The 24559-nt window shown below is 54.1% G+C and overlaps 12 protein-coding genes across 12 annotated transcripts; 6 read left to right on the forward strand and 6 right to left on the reverse strand.

The window, feature by feature from the left end:
* Positions 1–293: 293 nt before the first annotated feature.
* On the forward strand, positions 294–1255 carry DL89DRAFT_109690 (uncharacterized protein). The gene has a single exon (XM_040883089.1). It carries the CDS (start codon positions 606–608, stop codon positions 1131–1133), a length of 528 nt encoding a protein of 175 aa, XP_040745601.1. The 5' UTR covers positions 294–605; the 3' UTR covers positions 1134–1255.
* DL89DRAFT_109638 (uncharacterized protein) lies at positions 1237–2179 on the reverse strand. The gene has a single exon (XM_040883088.1). The coding sequence runs from the start codon at positions 2013–2015 to the stop codon at positions 1377–1379; it is 639 nt and encodes a 212-aa protein (XP_040745602.1). The 5' UTR covers positions 2016–2179; the 3' UTR covers positions 1237–1376.
* Positions 2180–2897: 718 nt separating this feature from the next.
* Positions 2898–4264, forward strand: DL89DRAFT_321272 (nucleotide-diphospho-sugar transferase; the record flags this gene model as incomplete). The annotated part of the gene is made up of 3 exons (XM_040891271.1): positions 2898–3733; positions 3768–4167; positions 4199–4264. 3 exons carry the CDS (start codon positions 2898–2900, stop codon positions 4262–4264), a joined length of 1302 nt encoding a protein of 433 aa, XP_040745603.1.
* A 184-nt stretch (positions 4265–4448) lies between these two features.
* On the forward strand, positions 4449–5392 carry DL89DRAFT_265804 (mitochondrial glyco protein). The gene has a single exon (XM_040886828.1). The coding sequence runs from the start codon at positions 4505–4507 to the stop codon at positions 5327–5329; it is 825 nt and encodes a 274-aa protein (XP_040745604.1). The 5' UTR covers positions 4449–4504; the 3' UTR covers positions 5330–5392.
* Positions 5374–6517, reverse strand: DL89DRAFT_274284 (proliferation-associated protein 1; the record flags this gene model as incomplete). The annotated part of the gene is made up of 2 exons (XM_040889171.1): positions 5374–5713; positions 5739–6517. The coding sequence occupies 2 exons, from the start codon at positions 6515–6517 to the stop codon at positions 5374–5376; spliced, it is 1119 nt and encodes a 372-aa protein (XP_040745605.1).
* A 3642-nt stretch (positions 6518–10159) lies between these two features.
* On the forward strand, positions 10160–12253 carry DL89DRAFT_109740 (leukotriene A4 hydrolase). Its single transcript, XM_040883090.1, has one exon. The coding sequence runs from the start codon at positions 10309–10311 to the stop codon at positions 12154–12156; it is 1848 nt and encodes a 615-aa protein (XP_040745606.1). The 5' UTR covers positions 10160–10308; the 3' UTR covers positions 12157–12253.
* A 267-nt stretch (positions 12254–12520) lies between these two features.
* On the forward strand, positions 12521–13092 carry DL89DRAFT_255852 (uncharacterized protein; the record flags this gene model as incomplete). The annotated part of the gene is made up of 3 exons (XM_040885390.1): positions 12521–12710; positions 12788–12939; positions 12964–13092. 3 exons carry the CDS (start codon positions 12521–12523, stop codon positions 13090–13092), a joined length of 471 nt encoding a protein of 156 aa, XP_040745607.1.
* On the forward strand, positions 12847–14044 carry DL89DRAFT_109748 (uncharacterized protein). Its single transcript, XM_040883091.1, has 2 exons — positions 12847–12939; positions 13154–14044. Exon 2 carries the CDS (start codon positions 13243–13245, stop codon positions 13801–13803), a length of 561 nt encoding a protein of 186 aa, XP_040745608.1. The 5' UTR covers positions 12847–12939; positions 13154–13242; the 3' UTR covers positions 13804–14044.
* A 947-nt stretch (positions 14045–14991) lies between these two features.
* DL89DRAFT_221249 (Trm112p-domain-containing protein) lies at positions 14992–15360 on the reverse strand (the record flags this gene model as incomplete). The annotated part of the gene is made up of 1 exon (XM_040884507.1): positions 14992–15360. A coding segment is annotated over one exon (369 nt), but the record flags the coding sequence as incomplete, so codon positions are not given.
* Positions 15361–16475: 1115 nt separating this feature from the next.
* On the reverse strand, positions 16476–18438 carry DL89DRAFT_265809 (uncharacterized protein). Its single transcript, XM_040886829.1, has 4 exons — positions 18100–18438; positions 18036–18071; positions 17606–17992; positions 16476–17553 (listed from the first exon to the last, which is right to left on the reverse strand). The coding sequence occupies exons 1-4, from the start codon at positions 18352–18354 to the stop codon at positions 16648–16650; spliced, it is 1584 nt and encodes a 527-aa protein (XP_040745610.1). The 5' UTR covers positions 18355–18438; the 3' UTR covers positions 16476–16647.
* A 12-nt stretch (positions 18439–18450) lies between these two features.
* DL89DRAFT_265810 (uncharacterized protein) lies at positions 18451–18858 on the reverse strand (the record flags this gene model as incomplete). Its single annotated transcript, XM_040886830.1, has 1 exon — positions 18451–18858. A coding segment is annotated over one exon (192 nt), but the record flags the coding sequence as incomplete, so codon positions are not given.
* Positions 18859–22268: 3410 nt separating this feature from the next.
* DL89DRAFT_274289 (DnaJ-domain-containing protein) lies at positions 22269–24116 on the reverse strand (the record flags this gene model as incomplete). Its single annotated transcript, XM_040889174.1, has 2 exons — positions 22269–23929; positions 24014–24116. The coding sequence occupies 2 exons, from the start codon at positions 24114–24116 to the stop codon at positions 22269–22271; spliced, it is 1764 nt and encodes a 587-aa protein (XP_040745612.1).
* Between the last annotated feature and the right edge of the window lie 443 nt (positions 24117–24559).

A 24559-nucleotide genomic window follows, 5' to 3' on the forward strand; every position in this document is an offset into this window, starting at 1 on the left:
CTTGAGATTGGACTCTGCTATTACAAACGCGCCTGTGCTATTGTTGTTGGTGTTGATGTTTGTGTTGCTCGCTGCTGTAAGGTCGCTGGAGGTTGTCAGGGCCGCACCGTGGCAGCCCTCGGTCTCCGAGTCGGCATAGTACATTGGTGCATCGCCCTGAGCAGCGCCTGTCTGGATGTTGTCGTGGCTCGTCAACCTGTCGGCAAGCGATGGAAGGTCTATGTAGAAAAGCGGAAAAGCGGTTATGCACGCAATTTAGTGTTTCTGGATACAGGATACTGAAGATGGTCGCTGTCGGATGTCCAAAGTATGGCGGGAAATGGCACAATTGTTTGAAAACAAGGAGTGAAAGGGCCTTTGTGCTGCAGCTCGATTTGGCAGCAGCGCTTTGTAGTATGAGAATGCCAATAGCAAATGGATGCAGCGTGCCAAGATATAAAGAGAGGAGAGAAGGCCGGTGTGCACGAATGAGGCCACTAAAAATAAATGCAGAGCGTGGCCAAGGAAGGCGAGAGAATAAAGAAGGGGGCAGAGCTGGCTCAGAAAAGAAAAATCGCCCAAGAGCAGGCAAGAGCAAACACCCCTGAAACCAGCTCGGGAAAATAATGCCCACCTCCTTATCTGAGACTCGACTAATAATGCGAGTTGCGGTCAGCTGCCTGAAGTGGGGAAATCGGAGACAGCACAAAAAGGAGGGACGGCGCGCCTTTTCCGCACGACTCTTTCACGGCAGCCAGCAAAACAGGCTTGGCAGCAACCATCGCCGGCGTGCTCGTGGTGGGCTGGGTCATGCGAGCAGCCGGCAATTTAGGAGAGGGAGGGCGCAGCAGCATCGGCAGCATCGGCAGCCAAGGATACTGCGCGCCCAGGTTCAGAAGTGGCAAGAGGCAAGCTGGCATTTGTTTTCCAAACACAGTGGCGGTAGGTGTTCTCCGCGCTGCATATTTGTGCGCACGCACGTCAGAGCACCGGGCTGTGCCCAGCATGAGGCGCGTGGCGCACATAAACAACGCTTCGAGAGTGGGCACAGCAAACGGAACAGCATTGGTAGGCTTCTTACCTGGCGATATGGACTGCTGGTGCGACTGCTGCTGATGCTGGAGCTGCCGCGCCCGCATCTCCGGGCTCGCTAGCCGGATCTGGGTGAGCGATTCCGCCGACATTGAGCTCCGGTACTCCCTTGACGACCGACCGTTGGGTATCTGTTGCACAAGGAACTGCTGGCTCGCCATTGGCAGGTTGGGATGGGCGGGCGGAAGGCAAAAGTGAGCTGACCTTGACTGTAGCCGCTGCGCCCGTCGAGCTCAAGACCGTGGGCCTGGCTGTAGGGTGCATACGACGCTGCCACCTTGCTTGCCTGTCCGACTTCCCGATGGTTAGCTGCGGGTTGCTATACTTTGCCGGCAGACTAATGTGCTGCATCGGCAGCTCAGGCACCTCGCGTGGGTTGTGCTTGTCATACAGGCGCTCGCGGCTACCGCGGTGGACATGGCGGTACTGCCGCTGGCTTCTCGCTCTGCACAGACATCGATGTCATTGCCGACGACGACTTGCTGCTGCTGCCCGAATCCACCAGACTCGGCACCGGCTCGTCGACATGCGGATGGTACTGCTCCTGCTGCTGCTGCTGCTGCATCTCGGGGTCGGCCATCTCGCTTTGCGTACAATCCGCGCAACCTGCTATCCAGCATGCTCGTGACAATGTCAGCCTGCTGCGACTGTAGCTCTGCTGATGCCATGAATGTGTGTGTCCCAATAATCCTGTAGTTGCGGTTGCTGTTGGGCACTCCGCGCCTGGCTTGCCGGATGGGCAGCAGAGGGCCGGAAATGAGAAATGAGCTGTCGTCAGCGCCTGGTGGCCTCCTGCTAGACTTCTCCAGGGACGATGGCGGTGAAATGGGCTGCTGCTGCTCCAAACCCAGCTTTGCAAGGTCGCTTTCGAGAGGTCTCAATGTAATAATATCAGGGTCGGCGGTCGTCGTGAAATCGATATCGCTCTGCAGCAGAGAGACCATGTTCCGTTAGCTTTGCTCGCAGATAAAGGGCTGCAGCGCTTGGGGGCGGAAGTAGGAAGAGAGTAGAGAGTAAAGGAGAAATATACGTCTGCTGGCCAGCGCTTACTGCCTCTCCTCTCCAGACAGTATACTGTTATCGAAATAGCGAAGCCCGGCGTGCGTGTCTCTGCCAGGAAAAACCCCTGGGTTTGCAACGGCGAATTTGAGTTTATGAAATTGTGAGAAGCGGAAAGAGTGCAACACAGGCCAAAGGACCAGTCTGGTCTCGCAGCTAGCAAACACCAAAAAAAGCCGTCTGTGTTGGTCTGCACGCTAAGGCAACAAAAATTATGCTGAAAGTGCGTTTCTGGTATCCCAAGAACTAATACGGAACTGTGCTGGGACCGAAGCGCCTTTTGCGTGAGAGGTGTGCTGAATAAGATGATATGCGGTGCTGAACAAGAGGAGGAGGAGGGAAAGAGAATGGAGCCTCGATTGATGCAAAGGAGAGCTAGCAATTGAAAGAGAAAAAAAAAAGAAGCTGAAATGGAAGAGTAAAGCAAGGAGCCTGAATGCTGAACTTTCTCAGCAGCTACCAATGCGGGCATCCGCACAGAAAATCAGTGGGGTAAAAGCGATCGACACATTGCTCTCTGTGCCATAGTAAGGGCCAGTCGGCAGCCAGGTTGCAACGTCCCAGCTCTACTTTAGCCATCTGTCTGCAGTAGAGTCACTGTTCTTTCCCGCCTTCGCTCATTACCCTTCGCTCGACCAATATCCTCCATACTAGTCGGCACCACGCGGTACCCGATATCTTTCTTGGCACTGTACATACCCAAAGAAAGTGACCTATTTTTGGAACGTTCATTTTCTTTTCTCACAAAAACAGAAGAAAACACCCGCATGTTTGGCAACACAGCACAGGGGTTCGATGTCGCGACGCCCGAGTTCAAGGCAATCATTCTGGCCGGACCCGGCAATGACCTGTATCCGCTGACAGAACGCGAGAACACGCCCAAGGCGCTGCTGCCGATTGCCAACAAGCCCATGATCTGGTATGTGCTGCAATGGCTTGAGCAGGGCGGTGTGCTGGACATTGAGATTGTCACGGTCCGCGAGAGCGAGCCCGATATCTCCGACTACATCCGTGGTGTTTACGAGGGCATGGCCAAGATCACGGTCCGCGTGCTGAGCGACGCTGCCGGAACCGCCGACGCCCTGCGCCAGGTGGCGCCGCAGATCAAGACCGACGTGATTGTGGTCCCATGCGATCTCATCATTGATGTGCCGGCTGCGCATTTCCTGGACATGTACCGCCTGCGGCGTCCCTCGGTCGCCTCAATGTTCTTTGAGACCATGCGGCCCAAGGGCGGCGGCGGCACGTCGAAGGCTGCTGTGCAGCTGCCGCTGATCGGCATCGACCAGCCAACGTCACGTCTGGTGATGCTCCGGCCGCTGGACAAGGACGACGATGAGGTGGAGCTGCGCATGTCGCTGGTGCGCAAGTTCCCGTCGCTGGCCATGTCCAACAAGATGCAGGATTCGCACGTCTATGTGTTCCAGCGCTGGGTGCTCGACTACCTGGCCGCCCACCCTGAGATGTCCTCGCTGCAGGACGACCTTCTGCCCATGCTGGTGCGTGCCCAGAGCCAGCCACAGCTGCTTGAACGCGAACAGATTATCAAGTTTATGCGCCCGCGCTACGCCAGGCACATTGACGAGAACGACACGTCGGCCCAGTTTGGCCTGCCCGACGGCACCGATCTGGACGAGGTCGACAATGACGATCCGCTCAAGGTTTTCGCATACCTGCGCCGCAACGGCATTGCTGGTCCGTGCCAACCGCATCCCCATGTACTGCGACCTGAACCGCGTCGTCACCCGTGTGTCAACCGATGCGCGCATCGACGAGTCTGTCGACCAGGCGCAGCGGATCCAGGTTGGCACCGACTCGCTGGTCGGTGCCTACTCAAAGCTGGGCGAACGCTGCTCCGTCAAGCTGTCGATGGTCGGCGCCCACTGCGTTATTGGCAAGGACGTCAAGATCACAAACTGCGTGATCATGGACCATGTCACCATTGGCGACGGCGTCAAGCTCGAGTCGTGCGTCGTGTGCAAGCTAGCCAAGATTGGCGACAAGGCGCAGCTCAAGGACTGCGAGATCGGCGCGTCGGTTGCGATCCCGAATGCCTGTCAATATCAAGGGCGAGATGTTCGCTGCCAGCACCGCTACGTCGAGCGCCGATGGCATCCAGGTCAAGTTCACCTAGGCCAGCGCACTGATCTAATCTAGCGCCTTAGGCGGACATTCAAAATTAAGAACAAAAAATAAGTGAAATTGCCTCTTGCTGAGCATAACACTGCGGCGCTTGGGTGCGGCTTGGCAGTCAAGCGAAAAACTGGAGCAAAGCGCACCTGAGCCCCAGACCAGCCCTTATCACCAAACCTCTTCTTCTCTGCTGTCAACACTTTGCTTCCTCCTGCCAATTGTCAGTTTTAACATTCAAAAAATGAAGAGCGTTACCCGTCTTTTTGCCCCGGCCTCGCGCATCCTCGCCGCCCGCACGGCGCTCCCTGCCTCGCGCATCTGCGCCGCCACAACCCTCTCGGCGCTGCGCACCACACCCGCGATCCGCTCTCTCAGCACAACGCGCATTGCCCGTGGCAACGGCTCAGTCGACAGCGACCTGTCGCACACGCTGGCCGAGGAGATCGACTACGAGACCAAGCAGGCGGCCGAGGAGGGCGTGCCCGAGTTCATCCAGGCGTTCTCGAACAAGACCGGATTCAAGCTCAAGACCACCGTGGGCAGCAACCAGGTGATGATGACGAAGCAGTTTGGTAGCGAGACCGTCACTGTGTCGTTCGACACCAGCGAGATCCTGAACGCCGACGACCCGATCGCCGACATCGAGGTGTACCGCGAGAACGAGGATGGCGAGGCTGTCAAGGAGGCCGAGAAGAAGTCGGCCGACACGCCCGAGGACTTCCCGATCAACTTTACCGCCACGTTCTCGAAGCCCGGCGCGCCCGTGCTGCACATGGAGCTGGAGACCGAGGAGGGCGAGATCGGCGTCAACCACATGATGTTCCTGCGCAACGAGGAGGCCGCTGTGGCCGACACCGTCGAGGCCGACTGGGCGCGCCGCCAGGCGTACTTTGGCCCGGTCTATGGGCAGCTCAGCGACGACCTGAAGGACAACATTGACGAGTTCTTCACCGAGCGCGGCATCGACACTGCCCTGACTCTGTTCATGCAGGACTACATCGAGTACAAGGAGCAGAACGAGTACCTGAACTGGCTCCAGAACTTCAAGAAGTTCATTGACGCCTAAGCAACCAGTTCTTGTCTTAGCTATAAAAACAAAAAGAAATATGATTACGCAGACTCGGTCTTGGCCTTGGTCTTCTTGGCCTTCTTCTTGTTGATCTTGGTGCTGGTGGCCAGCAGAGCCAGGGCGTCCTTGTCCTCGATCTTCTTGTCGGTCTTGATGACCTTCTCGTCGAACGCCAGGCCCTGCGTGATGCGGGTAACGCCGTTCGGGGTGACCAGGGCGGTGAACGTGACCTGGGCCACGACCTCCGAGGGCCTGTCCTCAAACACGTCGTACGCCTGGACAACGTTCATCTTGCAGCACTCGATCAGACCCATGCGGATCTTGCGCACGTCCTCGCAGGCACGCAGGGAGAACGGGAACGAGCCGAAACTTGCTCGTGATCTCCGAGATCGCAGAGCGGGCCGACTGCATCTTGAGCTTGTAGTTGGTGCCGGTCTTCTTGTAGATGGTGGTGCGCAGCTCCGACTGCTTGGTGCGGCCGTCGCCGCTGGTGACAAACACATCAACCAGGTACACCTCGTGCTCGTTGAACTCGCACGCCTGGAACTGCTTGCGCTGCTCGGGGTTAGGGTTCAGGATGATCTGCTTCTCGCCGTCCAGGACGTCCTTCTTCTGCTCGTGGCACAGCATACCCTCGATCGGCTTGCAGCCAAACGACTCGACAACCTTCTGCACATGATCCGTGACAACCATGTTCTTGTTGCCGGGCTTCAGCATGCGCTGGATGGTCTCGGCCGCGTAGTGAGCCGCAGCAATGGCATCGGCAGCCTTGCCCGTCACCGGGTTGGCCTCCGACGAGCCGACGACGACGGTGTTACCGGCAACCGCGGCGTAGCCGTCAATGTGAGCACCAATCTGCACCTTGACAACATCGCCAGCCTGCAGGGTCTTGTCGGCTCCCGGGTCGCTCTCCAGCGGCGCGAAATGGCACACGACGTTGTTGACCGACACGCTGGTCGGGTACGCAAGGCCCTTGCTCAGCTTCTTGGCCTTGGTGTACTGAGTGCTCAGACCAGCCTCGACGGCAGCGTCACCGAGCTTGCACAGGTCGAGGATCTTGGCGCCCTCATTACACGCGGCAAGAACCTTGCGAATGGCAGCGTTGGTGACATCGGCAGCGGCCTTGTACTTTGTGACAACGTCGTTGTTGGCAATGGTGGTGTCAGCCTTGGTGTCGGAGCTCATTTTGGGGGGGTTTTTGGAGTGGTTAGATTTGTCGACGAGAAAACAAAAGTGCGAAATTTGTCCAGAGAAGACAGGAGGGGATAATGCCGGGGCCGGGTTTCGTAAGCCGGGGGGTATGAGACTGCCCCGCGTCTACTCTGTCACTGTGAAAAATTTTCATGCCGATTTCGAGCACTGCCTAAACCATTGTGGAGCAATCTGGACGAAGCTGCCGGACATGGGGAGAGCTATTAAACCCAGTCCCGGCTCAGGGAAGCGCTTCCGAGTCAGTCGAGCCGGCCACGAGGATTTTCAATCGGAAAGTGAACCCTTTGACGCTTCGCGCAGCAGTGACGGCACATGTGTCACGGAGGCTGCCAAACCCTGTCCGCGTACTTGCAAGCTGCGAGTACAGCCGAGCCAAAATGCAGGCTGGTGCTGACACACATGCTGATTCGCAGCCGCCAGGATCCGCCTGTGTTTAATTCAAAGCCGCTCGAGGTTAGGCGCCCGTTCCGCGACCTGGTTCTATGAGGATGGGGAATTTGCCGGTGACAAGTTCCAGCAGGAGGCAGCCGTGGCGGTTGAGAATCTTTTGAACAAGAAGGCTGAGTGAAATGAATATACCCATGCGATACTTGCTGGGCTCTTGCTAATGAATGCCGACTACATAAATGTGATGCTGGCCATGGTAGGCGGCTTGTGGTTTGCACATGTGAGACTATGAATGGAATTGTCTAGCGGAGTAGACTCATGCACCCCACCAATGTCTGCTCACCAAACGCTGTCGCACTCTCCTGTGGCAGAACTGCTTTGTGACCGGTGAATCTAAAGACGACCAAGTGCCATATACGCTCTCTAAAGCAGCGGCAGCACGTACTGGTGCAAGATGGCCCTGACGAAGCCTACTCTTGTGGGTTGCCATGGTGGCACCACCACCTCACGCAGTATCTGACCACCATGGCTTCTCGGTGGTGTTTAGCGTGGGGTTTGAGCATATTTGATGGTACACATGAATCTGCGCTCCGAGCTCCTCTGCTGCTCTTTGTCGACCAAAACACTTTCTGAACGCTATATCTCACGTACAGAGCACTTGGGTAGACAGCCTCTAACAGCTGTTTTGCACGTTAGCCTTTCAAGCACCTTGCTATGGCGTATAGCTGGACATCGAGACTGGGAAGGAAACAGATTCTTTACTGGCCATTGGCATAGGAAGCGTGTTTCCTAAAGTTGCCTGGACAATGAGCCTGGGAGCCACGTTGGTATTTGTAGCGCCCTAGGTAAAGGTGCTGTCAGTTGCTTATCCTGACCTGCTGGTAGTTTACTGGAAAAAGAACAATGTCCAACCTCCAAGCGCACTCTGCAACCGACACAGGGCATAGTCCTCCAGGAGACTACCAGAAATCCTACTGGAGTTCCACATGGCCACCAGCAGCCAGCTCCTGAGTATCACAAGTAATCCCCTTAGCTCATGCAGCAACCTGCTGTGTTGCCCCTCATCTGAGCCTGCAGAGCTGGCTGAGTGTTAGTCATCCGAACCCTCTATAAGCTTTTGTAGTTTCCGCAGAATGAGAACATGCTGCGCAGGAACAGCAACCTTATTAGAATTCGGTGATGCTCTCTATGTTCATATCCAAAATGGCCCTTCGTTGGGTGTTGGTTGTGTGCCAGAAATCCACAAGCGGTGCATTTGCGTGCTGTAATAGCAGGTACGACAGGAAGCTTCGGAACAGGCTGTCCTCTGCACGATTCGGTCCATTGTTTGGCATCGCTGTAGGTGTAAACTCTGACCGGATGGGTGAGTAGGTATTGAACTGTTACCCGCTTAGCAATGTCGTCTGGTGCATGACCTCTAGATGGATCTGTGCTGGCTGCACGCCACTCAAAATGCACAGGAATATTGAAGCCAATGACAGTCTGTTTGCACATACGACAAATGAGTAAAGCAGCTGGCTGATGAACAAACAGTCCAACCACCTCGAGTGGATTGCTTGTCTCCAAAGTCCATTGATTACGAGGTACAACCAGTACAACCATGACACGTTAAATGATACTTTCGGCACATGTTGGCCGATGTAGTTGGCATTGGACTAGAACTGGTAGCTGGCGGGTTCAGTGGTATATCACTGGCATTGCTAATAGTGTATCTGGCATCATTTTTCTTGGCGTAGCTCAGGTTTGGGCAGTATCGGGCGTTGGCTCGTGGTTGAAATCCTTCGGAGAGCTTCATCCCATAGCATCATGCACGTATATCCATGTGTGCAGAGAATAGTAGAAATGGCATATTCCTTGCCACGTAGACAGATAGCTCTGTCCGGACCAGGCTTCTCTACCGCCAGAACAATACTGTTAGAATGATGACTCGTAGCTTACTGCAGAGTGTGTGACGGTGCAAAGTACATTTACTCCTTGCATGAAATGCTCCACCACACACCTCACAAGCGTATCGGTTAGAGCTTGTGAGTGTGCTGCGAGGCACAGATTCCCTTGTTGGGCATCTGGAACCACCAGAAATATTGCCTGACATGTTCCAGGACATCGATAAATGGTAGGCAGTGTAGAGGCGAGTAGAGATATGTGGAAGCCGGATCTAGACACACAACCGATTATCTATTTGCAAGTGAACTGGTTGGTAAGCAAGATGTGGAGGTTATTTAGTGGTGTTAGAAACATGATAGCGCCTTTTCTAGCAAGAGCCGGTATACGGAGGAAAAAGCAGTGGTGCTTAAAAGAAGTGGGCCGAAAAGACATTGCTGAAGCGAGGAGCTGAAACTAAACCAAAGAAATGAGAGGATTCAGGAAACTAGGCGCAAGGTGAAAGTGTCAGCTTCTATTGGGAATCTACGCTCGTCACACGGACTCACTCAACAAGCAAAAGAGTGAGGGTCCTACCGCCTGCATCACGATACAAAGTAGTGAGTAGCCTGAGCGTCGCTAATTATTGAGCCAGAAGAATCGTAAGGACTATGTGGTGAGAGGCGCCTCACAAGCTGAATAACTCAGCTCTGTCAATTGGGTGTGAGTGGCTAACAAAAGTAAGCGATTGATACAGAGCAGTCACGAAAAAACGACGATGGTAGAGGCCATTGTCTTGTGTGTGCAATTGTCATGTTTATAGGTGGCAATACTTTAATGTGGTGCCATGCTACCCCGCATCTTACCCTGTCTCCCACCACACTCAATATTTCCTTTAGTCTAAAAGACATGGCAACATATTGTACCTATTGATGCTTGGTGAAAGCGCAATCAGGCATGGATTTATTCACGAGCAATATGCTGATAGCAAATATCGCACCATTGGGTTCATGGCCACATTAACTTTATACCCTCTACGCCTGTCACGGAACTGAATGGCAGAAGGTCGGGAAGGGGGGTTTAATGGCAGCCGGCTAGGTATGAAGTCCTCAAAAGCCAGCTTGGGGTTGCTTTGCAATCTGATGTGCCAGCAATAACATCTGCGGCCACGCAATGCCTCGATTTATTTGGTAAGAGCACCCACTGCCGTTTCCAGATGCGTCTTTGGAGATGGTTGGACAGGTATCTGACTCAGTCCTCTGGAAATGGTCTGTGGTGCCATATCACGCAAATGGTTCAGGGGGCCGCACTGATCGTCTGAGCCGCGGCTAACGGGCATTTTCGGCCTACCGAAAAAAAATGTCGTGAGAAAAAACCGGAGCTTAACGGCCTAGAGCGGTTCTGCAGATGCGTGCTGCACTCGTTTTTCTCCTCCGCACGCTGCTACTTTTACCGTTTTCCCCCGCTTACATAGCAAACCATTATTTCTTATCAGCACTAGCGCCTATTCATTTGAAATGTTCGAGGTCGATCCCAATTCGCAGTCCAATTTGGGCGAGGTAACCACCAACCATATCCACATGGACGTCACAGTGGATTTTGTCAAGAAGAGCCTGGCGGGAACAGCGACGCTGGAAATCGAGACCCTGGCAGATACGCAGGAGGTCGTTTTGGACACAGCGCACTTGGTCATCAATGGCGCCTCGCTGCTCAGCTCTGACGGTGCACCGGCCACAGCGCTTGAGACTGACGTGAGCACCGTGCACAAGGTGTACGGGACAGCGCTGCGGGTGAAGTTGCCAGAGCCCGTGTCGGTCGGCAGCAAGTTCAAGGTCAAAATCGAATATGAAACGACGCCCAGTGGCGGCGCCATTCAGTTCTTGACGCCCGAGCAAACGCTGGGCAAGATGCACCCTTATCTGTTCACGCAGTGCGAGGAGATCCACGCGCGCAGCTTGCTGCCGTGCCAGGACAGCCCCTCAGTCAAGCTGTCGTATTCTGCGGACATCCGCGTACCCAAGCCGCTGACTGCTCTGATGAGCGCGATCTCGACCAGCTCGCGCGACGACGGCGAGTTCACGGTGTACAGCTTCGAGCAGAACACAACGATTCCGTCGTATCTTATTGCGCTCGTTGTAGGAAACCTGGCCAAGTCGGACATCAGCGACCGCTGCGCTGTCTGGTCCGAGCCCGAGAACATCCAGGACTGCGCATGGGAGTTTGCTGAGATGGACACCATTCTGTCGCATGCTGAGCAGCTGGTGGTGCCGTACTCGTGGGGCCGCTACGACCTGCTGGTGCTGCCTCCCTCGTTCCCGTTCGGCGGTATGGAGAACCCGTGCCTGACCTTTGTGACGCCGACGCTGCTTGCCGGCGACCGCTCGCTGACGGATGTCATTGCTCACGAGATTGCGCACAGCTGGGCAGGCAACCTGGTAACGACCAAGAACTGGGAGCACTTCTGGCTCAACGAGGGCTGGACGACGTTCTTTGAGCGCAAGATTGTCGCGCTGCTTAATGGGGAGGATGCTCGGCAGCTGAGCTGCGTCATTGGCGAGAGCGATCTTGCCGAGGCTGTCGATTTTTACGGCCACGACAGCGCACTGACATCGCTCGTACCTAAGCTGGATGGCGTCGATCCCGATGACGCATACTCGACAGTGCCGTATGACAAGGGCGCGCACCTGCTGTACTACCTCGAGCAGTACCTGGGCGGGCCTGCTGTGTTTGAGCCGTACATGCGGGCATACATCACCGAGTTTGCCGGAAAGTCGATCACGACTCAGGACTGGAAGGACTTTTTGTTCAGCTACTTTAGCAAGCACGACGCATCCAAGGTCGAGCTGCTCAACAAGGTGGCCTGGGACCAGTGGCTGTATGCGCCGGGGATGCCGCCCGTCAGCAACAACTACGACCAGAAGCCGCAGAAGGTGTGTCTGGATCTTGCTGACCGCTGGCTCAAGGCGTCCGAGAGCGGCGATTATGCGCAGTTTTCTACCAGCGACATCCAGGACTTCTCGACGATGCAGAAGGTGATTTTCCTGACGCGGCTGTCGGAGAACTCGCCGATCAAGCACGAGACGCTGGCGGCGCTGGACGACGTGTACCAGCTGACCAACTACCGCAACTGCGAGGTGCGGTTCAGCTGGCTGGCGCTGGCGCTCAAGTCCAACTACATGCATGTGGCAGGCGCCGTTGTCGATATGCTGTCGACACAGGGCCGGATGAAGTACACGCGGCCGCTGTTCCGCCTGCTGCACACATGCCCTGAGGGCCGCGAGCTGGCCGAGAAGACGTTCCTGCGTCTGCGCAACTTTTACCACCCGATCTGCTCGCGCATGGTTGAGAAAGACCTCGGCCTGTGAGCTGCGGAGAAAGTGTTGCAGTTGATACGCGCGGCACCGCCCTTTTTGGCCATATCTAGGGGCCTGGAGAGACTTGCACAAAACAGTTTTTTCTTCTTCTTCTGTTGCTGCCGACAGTCTAAATGCGCATGCAATAAAGCGGGAGCTCACAATCGCTGGTTCTGCGGACTGCCGTCAGCTGAGCACTGGCCGCCATGGCCAAGCCCAAGCCCGGTTTCCACCCCAGAAAGAACGCCCAGGGCGCTTTGCACCTGTTTTTGCCTGCTGTAAGGGGCGGTTTTGTTTGTAGAAACCACCAGCTTCTCTTTCGCTTCCACTTTAATATTTTCCCTTGCTTTTCCTTTCCGAGTACACTAGCGACACCATGGAGTCGACAGCAGGCCAGTTCAGCCGCCTGATGGGCATTTTCATTGAACAGGAAATTCGGCATGGAGTAATCAACATGTCGCACGTCGAGCCCGGGAAGCTAGCACGGCTATCGCAGCTGCAATTCCAGGAGCTGGCTACAGATGTGTACGACGAACTCAACCGGCGTATGAACGAGGCCCATGAAGGTAAGAGGAGGCTGGCTGTGCTGGTATCCAATGGCCTGCGGCTACTTCTTGGCGCTAACACGTACCACCCCCAGTAGTCCCGTTCCTACCGGTCCGCGACCACTACCACCCAAAGCGGAACCAGGCGCGGCAGAAGTTGGCCACGCTGTCGCGGCCAAAGTTTGTAGACCTTGTCCAGGACGTGAATGCGGAGCTGAGGCGCCGGTTCCCTAACCAGGTTGTCAGCAAGGTAAGGATTCGATGCCCAAAACAGGCTCAGTTCCTGTGTGCCATGTGTCGAGCAAGGCTTGGCTACGGGATCCGCTTGCAAGGGGCCCTTGTGCTCTTTGGTGCTCCGTATCCACCAGCTGCGCTCACAGGCCGACTGCCGAGCTCAGATTGACTCCTGTCCCCAACGCGCTTGCAAGTCGCTCTCATCGTCGCGCATCCAAATGAACGTATAGAGGATCGGCACAAACGCATGCGTTGTTTTTTCCTCACTGACTGAGAGCTTCCCGTGGGATTTTGTAGCTGCCGCAAGGTCCTGGCGATCATGGCAAACCGCCTATGCGGAATAACGGGCATGGCGGTCCAGGCGGATCCCAGATCATGCACCAGCAGCAAGGGTACAATAGCCAGTACAACCGATCGCCGCCATCAAGCGGGTACAACAACGACAAGCAGCTACGGCCATCAGCAGCACGCCAGCAGCCAGCACCAGAGCACCGGCGGATATAGCGCGTATGGCGGCAGCCACGAGTCGCGGTCACTGAGCCCCGGCAGCAGCACAATGATGGACTCCGTGGACCGCGTTGCCAGCGACCTCAACCACGCAATCCAGATCAGCCAGCCAGGCGGCTCGGGCCGGATCTCGACGCCAGACAACCGCACCGCTCGCGCACAAACCAATGCCTCCACGACCAGCAGCACATCCATGAGTGACGCAGACAAGCTGCGCAACGAATACGAGATGCGGCTGGCGGCCATGCGCAAGCGGATCGGGCAGCTCGGAGAGCCAGATGCTCGATTACCGCATGAACGACTCGCCCGACAGCAAAGTCGACGAGGTCAACAATCTGGAGAAGCTGAACCACGTGCTGACACAAAAGAATGAGCGGCTTGAAAACGACATCAAAATCCTGCGCGACCAGCTCATGTCCGCCAAGGCCGAGGTCCCGGCGCTGCGCTCCGAAAACGAAGCCCTGCGTCGCGAGAAGGCACAGCTGGTGGACCGCGAGCGCGAACTGAAGCGCGATCTCGACGACGCCCGGGCCAAGATCCGCAAGTACAAGACCACATCGGTGTTTGCTCGCGACCACCATGAGACCGACCTGGAGCCGCCTCCTAAGCTCATGATGAGCGAGGGTGCGATCCGCAAGTCCTCGGTGCTCGGCTTCCAGGAGGCTGTCGACAAAATGCTGCTTGCAACACGGTCTGACAACGTCGACGGCGATCTGACGCTGGCGGCCAGCTCCGTCAAAGCGCGCGTGCGGCGAACTAAGGGCCGACGTGTGCGCCTACGAGGCTGCACACGACAAAGATCCCGCCCGCTGGCCGCTGGCGCCGAACATCCGGCACAGCCTGCTGCCGCAGACCATGGAGTCGTTTGAGCAGAACCTGTCGAGTCTTGAGATCGCTATCAGCAACCACCTCGACAGCATGGGCGTGTCGCCGATCTCGCTGCTGGAAACGGCTGCCAGCCATCTAACCACCTCCGTGGTCAGCCTCGTCAAAATGCTCAAGGTGTGCCGCAGCGACGACCGTGCGCCGCCGCGCCTCCCCGGCCAGGACATCTCGATCACGCAGAAGATGGACATGCTCAGGATAAACCTGGAGGACAAAACAGACACAATTGTCGAAGGCATCCAGACAATGCTGCGGATTGTGCGCGCGACCAACCCCGACCCAAAAACGCTCTTCGCTACCTTGCAGTCGGTCATCACGTCGGCCCGCACCATCATCGATGCGTGTGCCCCGGCGTTTGGCGAGATCGACCAGAGCCCGGAGCTCGCTGCGCACATGCAATCCACTGCGTACGATTCCGCCAAGGCGCGCCAGGTGCTCGAGGGCCTGGAGAGCGGCCACCTGCAGCTCAACGACCAGCTCAACGACATTGTTGAGGCACAGGAGCTTGCCGACGACAACCAGCTCGACAACCCCGTCGTCACCGAGCTCCTTGGCGACACCGCCTTCAAGCAGCGTCTGACATCTGCCGTGTTCGACGTTGCAAAGTACACAAAAATGCTAATGGCCCTGATGGACTAGAATATAAATTTTTTGAAACCGAAAAAAAATTTTCTCTCTAGATCTCATGTTCGGCGAGCAGCATGTTGGGAACGCCCTTGACGATCTTGAAGTCGTGGCCGCACCCATCGCACACCATGCTGCCCTCCTTGACGTGTGTCTCCATAACCACCGTGTGGAACTTTTGCAAAAACTCCTCGTCATCCGCCGGGTTCGCCGGCACCGTTGCGGGCAGATCCAGGCCCAGCGAGGTGGCGGTCTTGACCAGCGCGTTCCAGTCGAACCGCGGGATCATGCGCACCAGGAATTCGTCGTTGCGCTCCGCCTCGACCTGCTCCAGCTCGGCGTTCTCGAACCGCAGAGGGTACTGCTTGTCCGGGTCGGTGCAGTTCCGGACGTTGCACTTGAGCATGTTGTGTGTGATCAGTCCTCATGGTTGGAAGATAGGTTGTGTTGAGAAGGTAGTGGAAGTGCGGATCTGAGAGGTTGAGATTTTGCCAGGCAATTTTCCCCACAGAGCCTGCATATCAGAATTTCGGTAAGGTATGGGTATCACGTGGATTGCACTAATGCAATGAGGATTTGTATGGTGTTGACTAGTAGGCTGCCCACCACTTGGTGGCCAAATGTGCTAGTTAGGACCCTGCTGCTATTTTGAGGTGGAGGATATTTCCACCGCGATCTGACGTTCCTAAATTACAAACCAATACCATATGACAATGGGTGAAGCCTCACAAGAGACACTGCCTGCCTTGTATTGGAATGGGATTTAAATAGACGATTTATACAGCGTAATTGCGAGATGGAACCACAGTTGGTTTTACTACAAAAACCAGCGGCTGATAGTTGATTCAGTACCAAATGATACCTGAGGCCGACAGGTAAGCCGAATACTGCAAGTGAAACTAGCAAATGATATAGCGGTAAAGAAGCAGGTATCGGAGAGATGATCAGTGACGAATATATTGCAAAGATGTCGTGTTTTGTAATCTCGAAATAGGGAGAAACCTCCTAAGCAATTAAAAGTATTCTGGATAGGAAAATGGACTATTAACTCGCACTACCATTCGTCTTCGCCTAGATGGGAGACTCGTATCTTCTATTTCAAACAGAGTCCTGTGGAAGCTAAACTGTGGGCAGTGAACATTGATGATGAGCATAATTGTGAAAACGCTGTCGACGAAGAAAGACTAAATCAAAGATACAAATGGAAAGGTTGAAATGGGCGTCGTTCCAAAATGTCCATTTCAACCACACTTGCCACCCAAGTGGCTTTATATACTCCTTTGCATACCATTCCTCCTGCCTTGAACCAGGAAGTCGACATTGTTGCTTCTGCTTGATGGCCTAAGCGTGACACCTTCCATAATGCGTGTCTGACAATTTCCACGAATGGCAATAATAGAAACACTATACATGCAAGGGCGCCACTCATTCTACCACCCCCGATGCCCGAGCAACCTGCCTCATCTCTTGACAGAGAGTAATCCTAGCATTTCAACATTTTCACTGCTTGTTGCGTACACACATAATGCCTCACATTAGTCGATGCCATATATCTGATAACGTAGGCGATTAATCATTTTGACAATGTTTGCACATCTTATTTACATTCCGTATTTACTGACGTTACTAGGAGCATATCGGGTGCTCGAGCTGTTGGCGTTCTATCAACGAATCTGGAGAAGGATACAAGGAAAGAAATAGAGCAAAGCTACCCGTCGAAGACCCCTATGTGTGAAGAGTACTCGCGCACATGAATCACACGAAAGCCCGCCTCAGAGCTACCAGATGCACGTCCACCAATCGCCTGGGCCACAGCATCGACATACCCAGGGCTAACTCCGAGGCTAGTCAGGTTAGGCAGACGCGAGACTACTTTTACGACGGTGGAAACGCATAGCGGCTTGCACGACCGAATGTCCAGGCGAACAATTTGGTCGCTGACACATCTTCCAAGACCCTTGACAGCATCGTCCATATCCGAAACCGCCTTGCTCTGGCTGTTGAGGAAACTGCTGCTTCCCACTACCATCAGGTGCTTGCGCTCAAGGGAATAGGCGTCAATGACGAGAACATGCAGATGCTTGAGCATGCCGATGACGTTCAGCATGCTATTTGCACAGGCTACAACCGGAGTCAAGTGAAGCCAGTGCAGCCACGGCCACTTGATCGAGGGCGGCATTGGGTGATACATGCCAGTGACCCGTGCCCCTGACAAGTATTGCTGGCCATGCCTGAAGAGTCTATATATACCCCTAGTCATGCAGGCCTGTCCAGCATGTGTATGCCTATCCTTGATGTTTACAGCCAGCAGTGTAGCGCACCGTAGGATGGGGAGACCCATTCTCTCAAGCCCATATGGCTCTGTGACAAGCGTCAGAGGGCGGCACTGAGCTGTGTGTAGATAGTTCTCCATGGCCACGATGGAGTGCTCGAGCCCTTTAACCTTCACTTGTGTCACAGCTGGAAATGTCACATCAACGAAGCATGGAGAGCAGTAGGCCATACCTTTGACTGGCTTGTCGAACTCCAAGGCAAGCTTGTCAAGCCGCTTGAGATTCAGTGCCCCGTCGGCCCCAGCCCGAAACAGAGTCCAGTCAACATAGCGGCTATTGTGCTGTATCTCGAGTTCGCGCAGGTTGCTGACAGGAATCCTTGGGCAAATGAACGAGCTCAGGAATCAGCTTGCTGTCCAATACAAGGACTTGCAAATTCTCTGAAAATGGCGCAGCAATGTCTTTTGGAAATGGACGCATCACCTGCATCATGGTGAGCTGGGAGTGCAGTCTCCTATGAAGCTCCAGCATAATCTCGCCTCCCACTCCAGGAATATCCCTAACAAACCCAGCCGACGAGCTCCAAGTGCGATGACCATGATGCCAGAGACCGGTAACATTCGGGCAGAGGCTGAGAATCGTATCTACTGTATCCATAGCCTCGGCCTTCGCCATTTCCAAATCTTGCCTCTTGCCAGCGGTGAACAAACCAGAACCAAGGAACATTAGGAGACTGGTATTGGCTATGGCGCCAAGGGGGATACCGAGACTCTCAATTGCCTGGACCAAGGTTGAGTTCTTGGTGGCACTTGTTGAACTGAACTATGCGGACCTCTGAAACAAGAGAAAGCAGATTGTGCTTGTGCAAAAAACTCACAGTTGCTGACCCAACGACGGCAGTGTTTTATATCGCTATTGCTGTCATCATACGAACTCTCGATAGTTGCTTCCAGGATAAGAGGGACTCTGCCCATGAGCGACCGGACAAACAGGGAATACTCTAAGTACTCGTCGTGGAAGGCGATTATCTGGTCGAAGTCCGCCACAGTGGACGTTTTGTGGCATGCTTTATTAAAGGCTGTGTGTATCATGGGAGCTACTAGCTCAGTAGCTTTGCCATGGGGTATACCGTGGAAGTACATTGTGAACAGTATTTGGGAAGGATAGGGTGGAAGAGTTATCCAGTGTTTTGTGCTTGAAAATGAATTAACTTTAGTGGTTGACAGAGGGTGGTAAGGGAATTTGCAAGGCCCTCTTGCCCTGCTTTTAAATACCGTCACGATTTCGAAGGGTAGCAGTGTTTCACCTAGCCTGGCCAGTGCCCAACCCTCCCATCCACAGCGCATGAGTAGGTCTGCATATCCCTTCTATTTCTTGCTCTGCCACCTGCATGGCAAGGAAAATCAGCACCAAGGCAGGTGCGCAAAAAACAGCAGCGGCTTTCTTGTCTCTTCTCCAACTCAATTTGGATGCACATCTGTGTCACAGCAATTGCAGCGCTGGATGTCATGAGGGGAGGGAGCAGATGACAGGCATGGTGCCTCCTGTGGGCAGAGATCGCTGATGGCTTATCTACACAGAGATTGGTTTTGATAGCATCATATACCGCTTCAATAGAAACTAAAGTTGAGAGTTGCATACTCTATCCAAAAGGCACAGCGCACTACTCCAAAATGAGTCTAACATTGCCTATATAACGCAAAGACTGTGTGTTTTCATATAAAGACGATTGGCACTTGCCTTACCTCATAGTCTCTTGCCTGTCAGTAAGATTATCAAGAAAATGGCATGTTCGCATGCTCCAAAAAGAGAGGAAGGTCTCCTTACTCGTATGGTGTCCCCACGCATCTCTACCAGCCCTTCCACCTGCTGATGTAAAACCTCTCAGGAAAAGTGCCTATATGTCTCCTTAGATCACTGTTGCTACAGGACACCGGGACTCTCTTTTGTGTTGAAAGGAGGTAGGTATGTGCTGGGATGTGGAAGCTTGCCCTGTTTTTTTACTTCTGAAGTTACTACCCACGCCTTCTCGCTTAGACAAAGCCGCTGTTCCAAACCAATTTGTAGATCACAACCTCCACCAATCGCTCATACAGCAGTTGATATCGGATTCGCATTTGCTATTTTGCCACCACCTGACGAACCTCATGGAGGGTGTGAGGAGGGGCTTCCACTGCATCCAAAAACACCTGCTGTTCTCCAAAATACGACAAAGCCGGTCAGTGAGAGTAAGACAAATGGATTTCCATGCACACTCTCAACCAACAACTGCCGCACAATAACGCAAGAGAGTAGTGTTCTCGCCCAGCCATTCTCGCTGGGGCATGGGAAAGGCGGTGGATGTATGCAGGTTTGCTTTGTGTCACTCGGCATTCGGCTATTCCGACATGTCAGTTTTTGTTACAAGACTATCAAATACTTTTTGAATGGACGTTGTTGGTGCCAACTAGTTGACAGCACTTCATATTGACAGTACAGGGTGAAAACACCAACTTTCAGCACCTTTCGCCATGTCCTGGTGAATTGTAAAGTATTGCACAGCATGGCGGTAGACACATGCTACTCAAAGGAGTTGTCAATACCCATAGATGCCCGGAAGCTGGGTCTGGCTTTCAGCTCTCAAGTCTGGTGGTACGGACAATAGATCTCATGATGCCAAGAACATCTAGAGTGAGGGAAATGGCTGGGGGAAGGAACACATCCCATGGTGAGATGCAGGATGGGAGGATTGCAACCCCCAGGTGGCGACAAGAGAGAGCAGGTCTAGTTCTGTTTTTCACAAGCGGCTCTTTCTTTGGTTTCTTCTTTAGCGGCAATGGTTGTCCCTAGATATGCATATCCGATTATGCACATGGTACCTAATTTTTTATTCACTACTATCTGTAAAAGTGGGTCAAGAGCAAGTGGAGAGGGACACCAGATGCACCATGCAGAGAAGCAACCTGTTTGTCCGCATGTCAATCACAAAGAGAGTGATAGGGCAGACACCCACCAAGAAAGCTGTGGGCATGTACCAAGAGTATCGAGTCGCGACCAGGGTGAGCGCTCTGTTGCCTTTTATTTTCACTCAGCAAAAACGGTATCTGGCAATATTGTTTACGTGGGGTGCTGCCTTTCATTTGAACCCTAACAGCAATTATCTTAAACAGCCTTTTCTCTTCATAGTGAGAGTGGCTTTCAGTTCTTCTGGGGATGCTCCTATTGAAAAGAAAAACTGACAACCTTCGAGGTGCCTGATATATGCAAATGCATGACCAACAGATATTTGTGGCTGTGCGTTCTGAAAATTTGTGACAGCATGATTTCCAAGCTCTCATGGTCGAACTTAGTGACCTCCCATTTGCTGAAAATGTTCTGCATCCTCCATGCAAGCTGCCTTTCAACACAATGTGGGCGGACGAAGAAAGGGAAGCCGAAATGCTCCTTGTCGTCAATAAGGATTGGCCCTTGCAAAAGCCGCTCTCGAGTGTGATGGAGAACCCCGTTGAATCCTTTTCATGGTACTGTGAGCGAGAGCACCAGTACAGGTGTATGCTGGCACATATCTCAATAGTTCATTAAAATTCGGTGCGCATCTGTAACAATATTTGCTCAGATATTGCGGATCCTAGGCAGCCAGAGGCGGATCCCCCGTGGGTCGTCCTGGTACAAAGCCTCAATGTGGGTTTCTCCGAGTTGGATTGCTGAAAAAAAAAAAAAGCAATGCTGCTCGCCTCTACGCCAAAATGCAGAGCATGCAGCTAGGCTTAGAACAAGAGGCAGAATGTGGGCAGGATCGGCATGTATGTGGTGTGCAAATTAGCTTCTTGCATATCAAAGGACGACCAAGGGTGCTGGGGATGTGTGTCCTTTCCCTCACAGCTGCCCCTACATTCTTGACCGAAGCAAATGCTAGGCGGATTCGCCCTTCTCTTTTGCAACAGAATGAGTGCATATTTCGTTTTGCAGGAGACTCAGGAAATGAGGTCCGCTTGTCGGCATGTGGGCAGGGTTGCCAGGCTGAAACCAAAAGCATAGTGTTCACTATACACCTCCGGAAGAAAAAGCAGTTTTCCATCCTCCATACTCCTCGAGCGCCAAAGAAATTCACCTTTCCCTTTGTTTCTTCATCTTGAGTCGACCAATGCATGCCTCAGTTATTTCCAGCATCCCAAGCGACGGCATCTACCTGGATAAAAGAAGCCTCTGCAACATCTGCACCGGATCCATGGATTAGTAGCTCCGCGTACTATATGTCTCGTTGTAGTGCTAAGCTCTCTTCTTGTCCATACCTTTGCGGGATAGCCGTGCCTTTTGCAATATATAGACTAGTTCATATCCTGAGCCAGACAATGCTGAGTATGCTGCAAACAGTGTTCTGAGCCTGCACATGGCCACTGGCACATGGCAGGCTGATTTCATCCCTGGCTAATCCTGTGATAAGAGTACAGCAGAAAACTAAAATCTGGCCCGAGGCAGGGACAAGGCTAGTCTTGGGCCCAGCTGCGGGGAGACCAGATGCCTCAGCGCCAGGTGGATCTACCTCGGTGTCGTCTTGTACCGAGCAGGCGGGGGAAGCGGGCGCTGGTTCCCCTACAGACTTCAGGCACGAGATCGGTGGCCCCGGTTATCTTGGGTGGAATGAACTAAATCATCGATTTTAAAAGAACAGACGTGCTGAGATCTATTGATACTGAGAAAAGCTTGCTCTACAGCTTCGATACCCGCACGTTGCGCTTGGCCTGCACAGGCTCGTCCGACTTGTTTACGCGCAGCCGACGCAGCTTGCTCTACACGAGAGGAATGCATCAAGGGGCGGTTAGTTCTGTGCTCTAGTGACTGCTACGTCCTGGTGTTATCAAGGGGCGCCTTACCTTTTCCTTGGTCTTCAGTGCGACAGTCTTCTTCTTCTGCGACAGGAACCGGACCTGCAGGGGCGCGGAGGCAGCAAAGCGTGTCTGGCTGACGGCAAGAGCGGTGGTGAATTTCGACAGCGCAATCATTATTACGAAATTGGAGTCAGAGTGGAGCAGAAAAAGCCGGTTCTATTGAGAAAAAAAAAAAAGATCGGGATTTATTATTTCTTGCTCTTCTTGCCCTTCTTGCCCTTGGCCGCCCGCTCCTGCATGATGGACTCGGCGAGGTGCTTTGGCAGATTGTTGGCCAGGGCGTGGCCTGTATCCTTGATATGGTCAAAGAGCTGGTTGCGCGAGGCAAAGTCCTTACTGCATACATTGCACTTGAGCTCGGCCAGCTCCTTTTTCTTTTGCCGCTCCTTGCGCAGCTCCTTCTTGGATACCCTCGGTGCAGCCGGTGAGTCCAGCGCTGACTCTGGGTCGGCTGAATCCGGCGCCGACTCCGGCTCGGCTGGTTCGCTGGGTGGGTTCTCCAGGTCGCTGGCATCGTCGGTAGGCTGGGCCTTGATCTGGTTCTTGCGTTTCTTCTTTTTGTTCTTCTTGCCGCCGCTGGCCTGGGCTGTGCTCAGGTTGCGGATCATCTGCGCAAGCACATCATCCTCGTTTGCCTCCTCCTCCTCCTCTAGATCAGGCTCCTCTGCGGATTCTACCGGCGATTCTGGCGGTGTCGCAAACGACTCATTATCCGATACGTTGTTGCTGGCAGCTGACGACGGGATATCGCCGTTGGTCTGCATCTTGGCCAGGCGGCGTTCCTCGCGCATCATCTCGCGGCGGATCTCGCGCACGGCCCGTTGGTGCTTCTTGCTCTTCTCGTGGTTGGCCTTCTGCGCTGGCGTCTTGAACTCCTTGTCGCAGGTAATGCACAGCAGGTCGTTTTCAGGATCAAGCACATCGCCCTCGCTGAGATCGCGCTCAGCCCCATCGTCGTCTGGTTCCTGGCCATCGGCATCGCTGTGCGCCTTTTCGGCGTCAGAAAGCTCGCTCAGGTACTCGTCGAGGTGGTTCGAGTAGTCGACCTCCTCCCACGCCTGGCGCACATAGGTGCTGGCGTCGTCCACCAGGGCAGCCCGCTGCTCGGCAACACGCCTTTTGCGATCCCGCTCGCGCTCCTCCTGCAGCACCCTCTGCTCCTCCACAAAGGCCTTGTACCGCGGATCGCGCTTCTTGAGCCATGCGGCCAGGTTCTGCACGGTGTCGACAAACTCACGCCGTGCCTTCTCTCGCAGGTGCTTGTTCTCCTTCTCCATGAGGCGGCGGATCTGGCGGTTCTCGGCATCGGCGAGGCGGTACTTGTCGAACCACCCGAACGACTTGCGGGTGGAGAAGGTGGTCCAGAAGTTGTAAAAGTCCCTCAGCGTGGTGCCGGAGGCGTCGCGGCGCGACGTGTTGCGCTTCTTGCCCTGTGACCGCGCGTACTCTGCGTCCTCGTCGTACAAGGTATGCGAGTCGCCAAAGTCCAGGTTATAGATCATGTCCAGGCGCTCCTCAGAGTCTGGATCGTAGATCTGCAGCTCCTCGTCGCGCAGGTTCTCGAACAGCTTGCGGTACACGGCAAAGAAGCCTGCAGGGGAGTCGTCAAAGCCGCGGAACGACGAGACGCTAAAATGCCGCATTAGAGTCTCGGTGGACGTGTAGTCGACGTTGGCGCTCTGGTTGCCGTCGTTGGGTGCTGCGGTCACGCCAAACTCGTCGCCGCGCAGGATCTGCTCGCGGTGGTTGTCGTACCAGGCGCGCTCCTGCGGGTCGCTCAGCATCTCGTACGCTTCCCGAATCTGGGCGAATATCTCGGTCGCCTCCTCTGCATTGGTGTGGTTCTTGTCTAGCGTTTGAATTTGGACGAATTAGTCTGCGGCATGGGGGAGTGACTATGAAGCGTCCGTCAAGGCTTTTCTGCGATCCTTACCTGGGTGCCAGACGAGCGCCTGCTTGCGGTACGCTCGTTTCAGGTCGGCGTCGGTTGCGCTGCGCTCGACGCCGAGCAGCTCGTAGTAGCATGTCCTCGCCATTGCTGTCGTGTGCGCACAGGGCGGGTTTTTAGCACAGGAATATGAAAAGATTTTTTTTTTTAAATAAAAAAAAGAGGAATGGGGGATTTCGTCACGTCTCGCCAACTGGCAGGCTGGCTTAAACCGGTGATCGCCGGCCTGGTGGAGCGGGGAGGGAGCACTGCGACAGTGGCTGCTAGGCGGCTCTGCTGCTGCGGATCTCTGCGACGAGACGTCCCGGAGGGAGCATGGCCGGCGCTCGCATTTTTCGCTCGCCTCACTTTGTTTTTGGTATAAAAGGGTTGTCAGCCATCTTGCATCTTTTTCTCTGTGATTTTTCTTTCTTGACACCGAATTTCAAGGCTTTTTTGTTGCCGGGTTTATTATTACGGACACCCACTGATACACTATTTTACCTCATTCTCAAACAATGGCCAGCTACGAATCTGACGGCGATATGGACT

This window comes from Linderina pennispora (assembly GCF_002104995.1).
Source record: "Linderina pennispora strain ATCC 12442 chromosome Unknown DL89scaffold_3, whole genome shotgun sequence".
NCBI classification, from domain to species: Eukaryota; Fungi; Kickxellomycota; class Kickxellomycetes; order Kickxellales; family Kickxellaceae; genus Linderina; species Linderina pennispora.

Excerpts from the sequence above, each read along its gene's own strand:
- DL89DRAFT_109690 (XM_040883089.1), top strand. The coding sequence starts at position 606 with ATGCCCACCTCCTTATCTGAGACTCGACTAATAATGCGAGTTGCGGTC.
- DL89DRAFT_109638 (XM_040883088.1), bottom strand. The coding sequence starts at position 2,015 with ATGGTCTCTCTGCTGCAGAGCGATATCGATTTCACGACGACCGCCGAC.
- DL89DRAFT_265804 (XM_040886828.1), top strand. The coding sequence starts at position 4,505 with ATGAAGAGCGTTACCCGTCTTTTTGCCCCGGCCTCGCGCATCCTCGCC.
- DL89DRAFT_109740 (XM_040883090.1), top strand. The coding sequence starts at position 10,309 with ATGTTCGAGGTCGATCCCAATTCGCAGTCCAATTTGGGCGAGGTAACC.
- DL89DRAFT_109748 (XM_040883091.1), top strand. The coding sequence starts at position 13,243 with ATGGCAAACCGCCTATGCGGAATAACGGGCATGGCGGTCCAGGCGGAT.
- DL89DRAFT_265809 (XM_040886829.1), bottom strand. The coding sequence starts at position 18,354 with ATGTACTTCCACGGTATACCCCATGGCAAAGCTACTGAGCTAGTAGCT. Across the intron at positions 18,072-18,099 it reads TAAAACACTGCCGTCGTTGG|CACAATCTGCTTTCTCTTGT; the intron begins GTCAGCAACTGT and ends TTTTTGCACAAG. Across the intron at positions 17,993-18,035 it reads TTGTTTCAGAGGTCCGCATA|GCAATTGAGAGTCTCGGTAT; the intron begins GTTCAGTTCAAC and ends ACCTTGGTCCAG.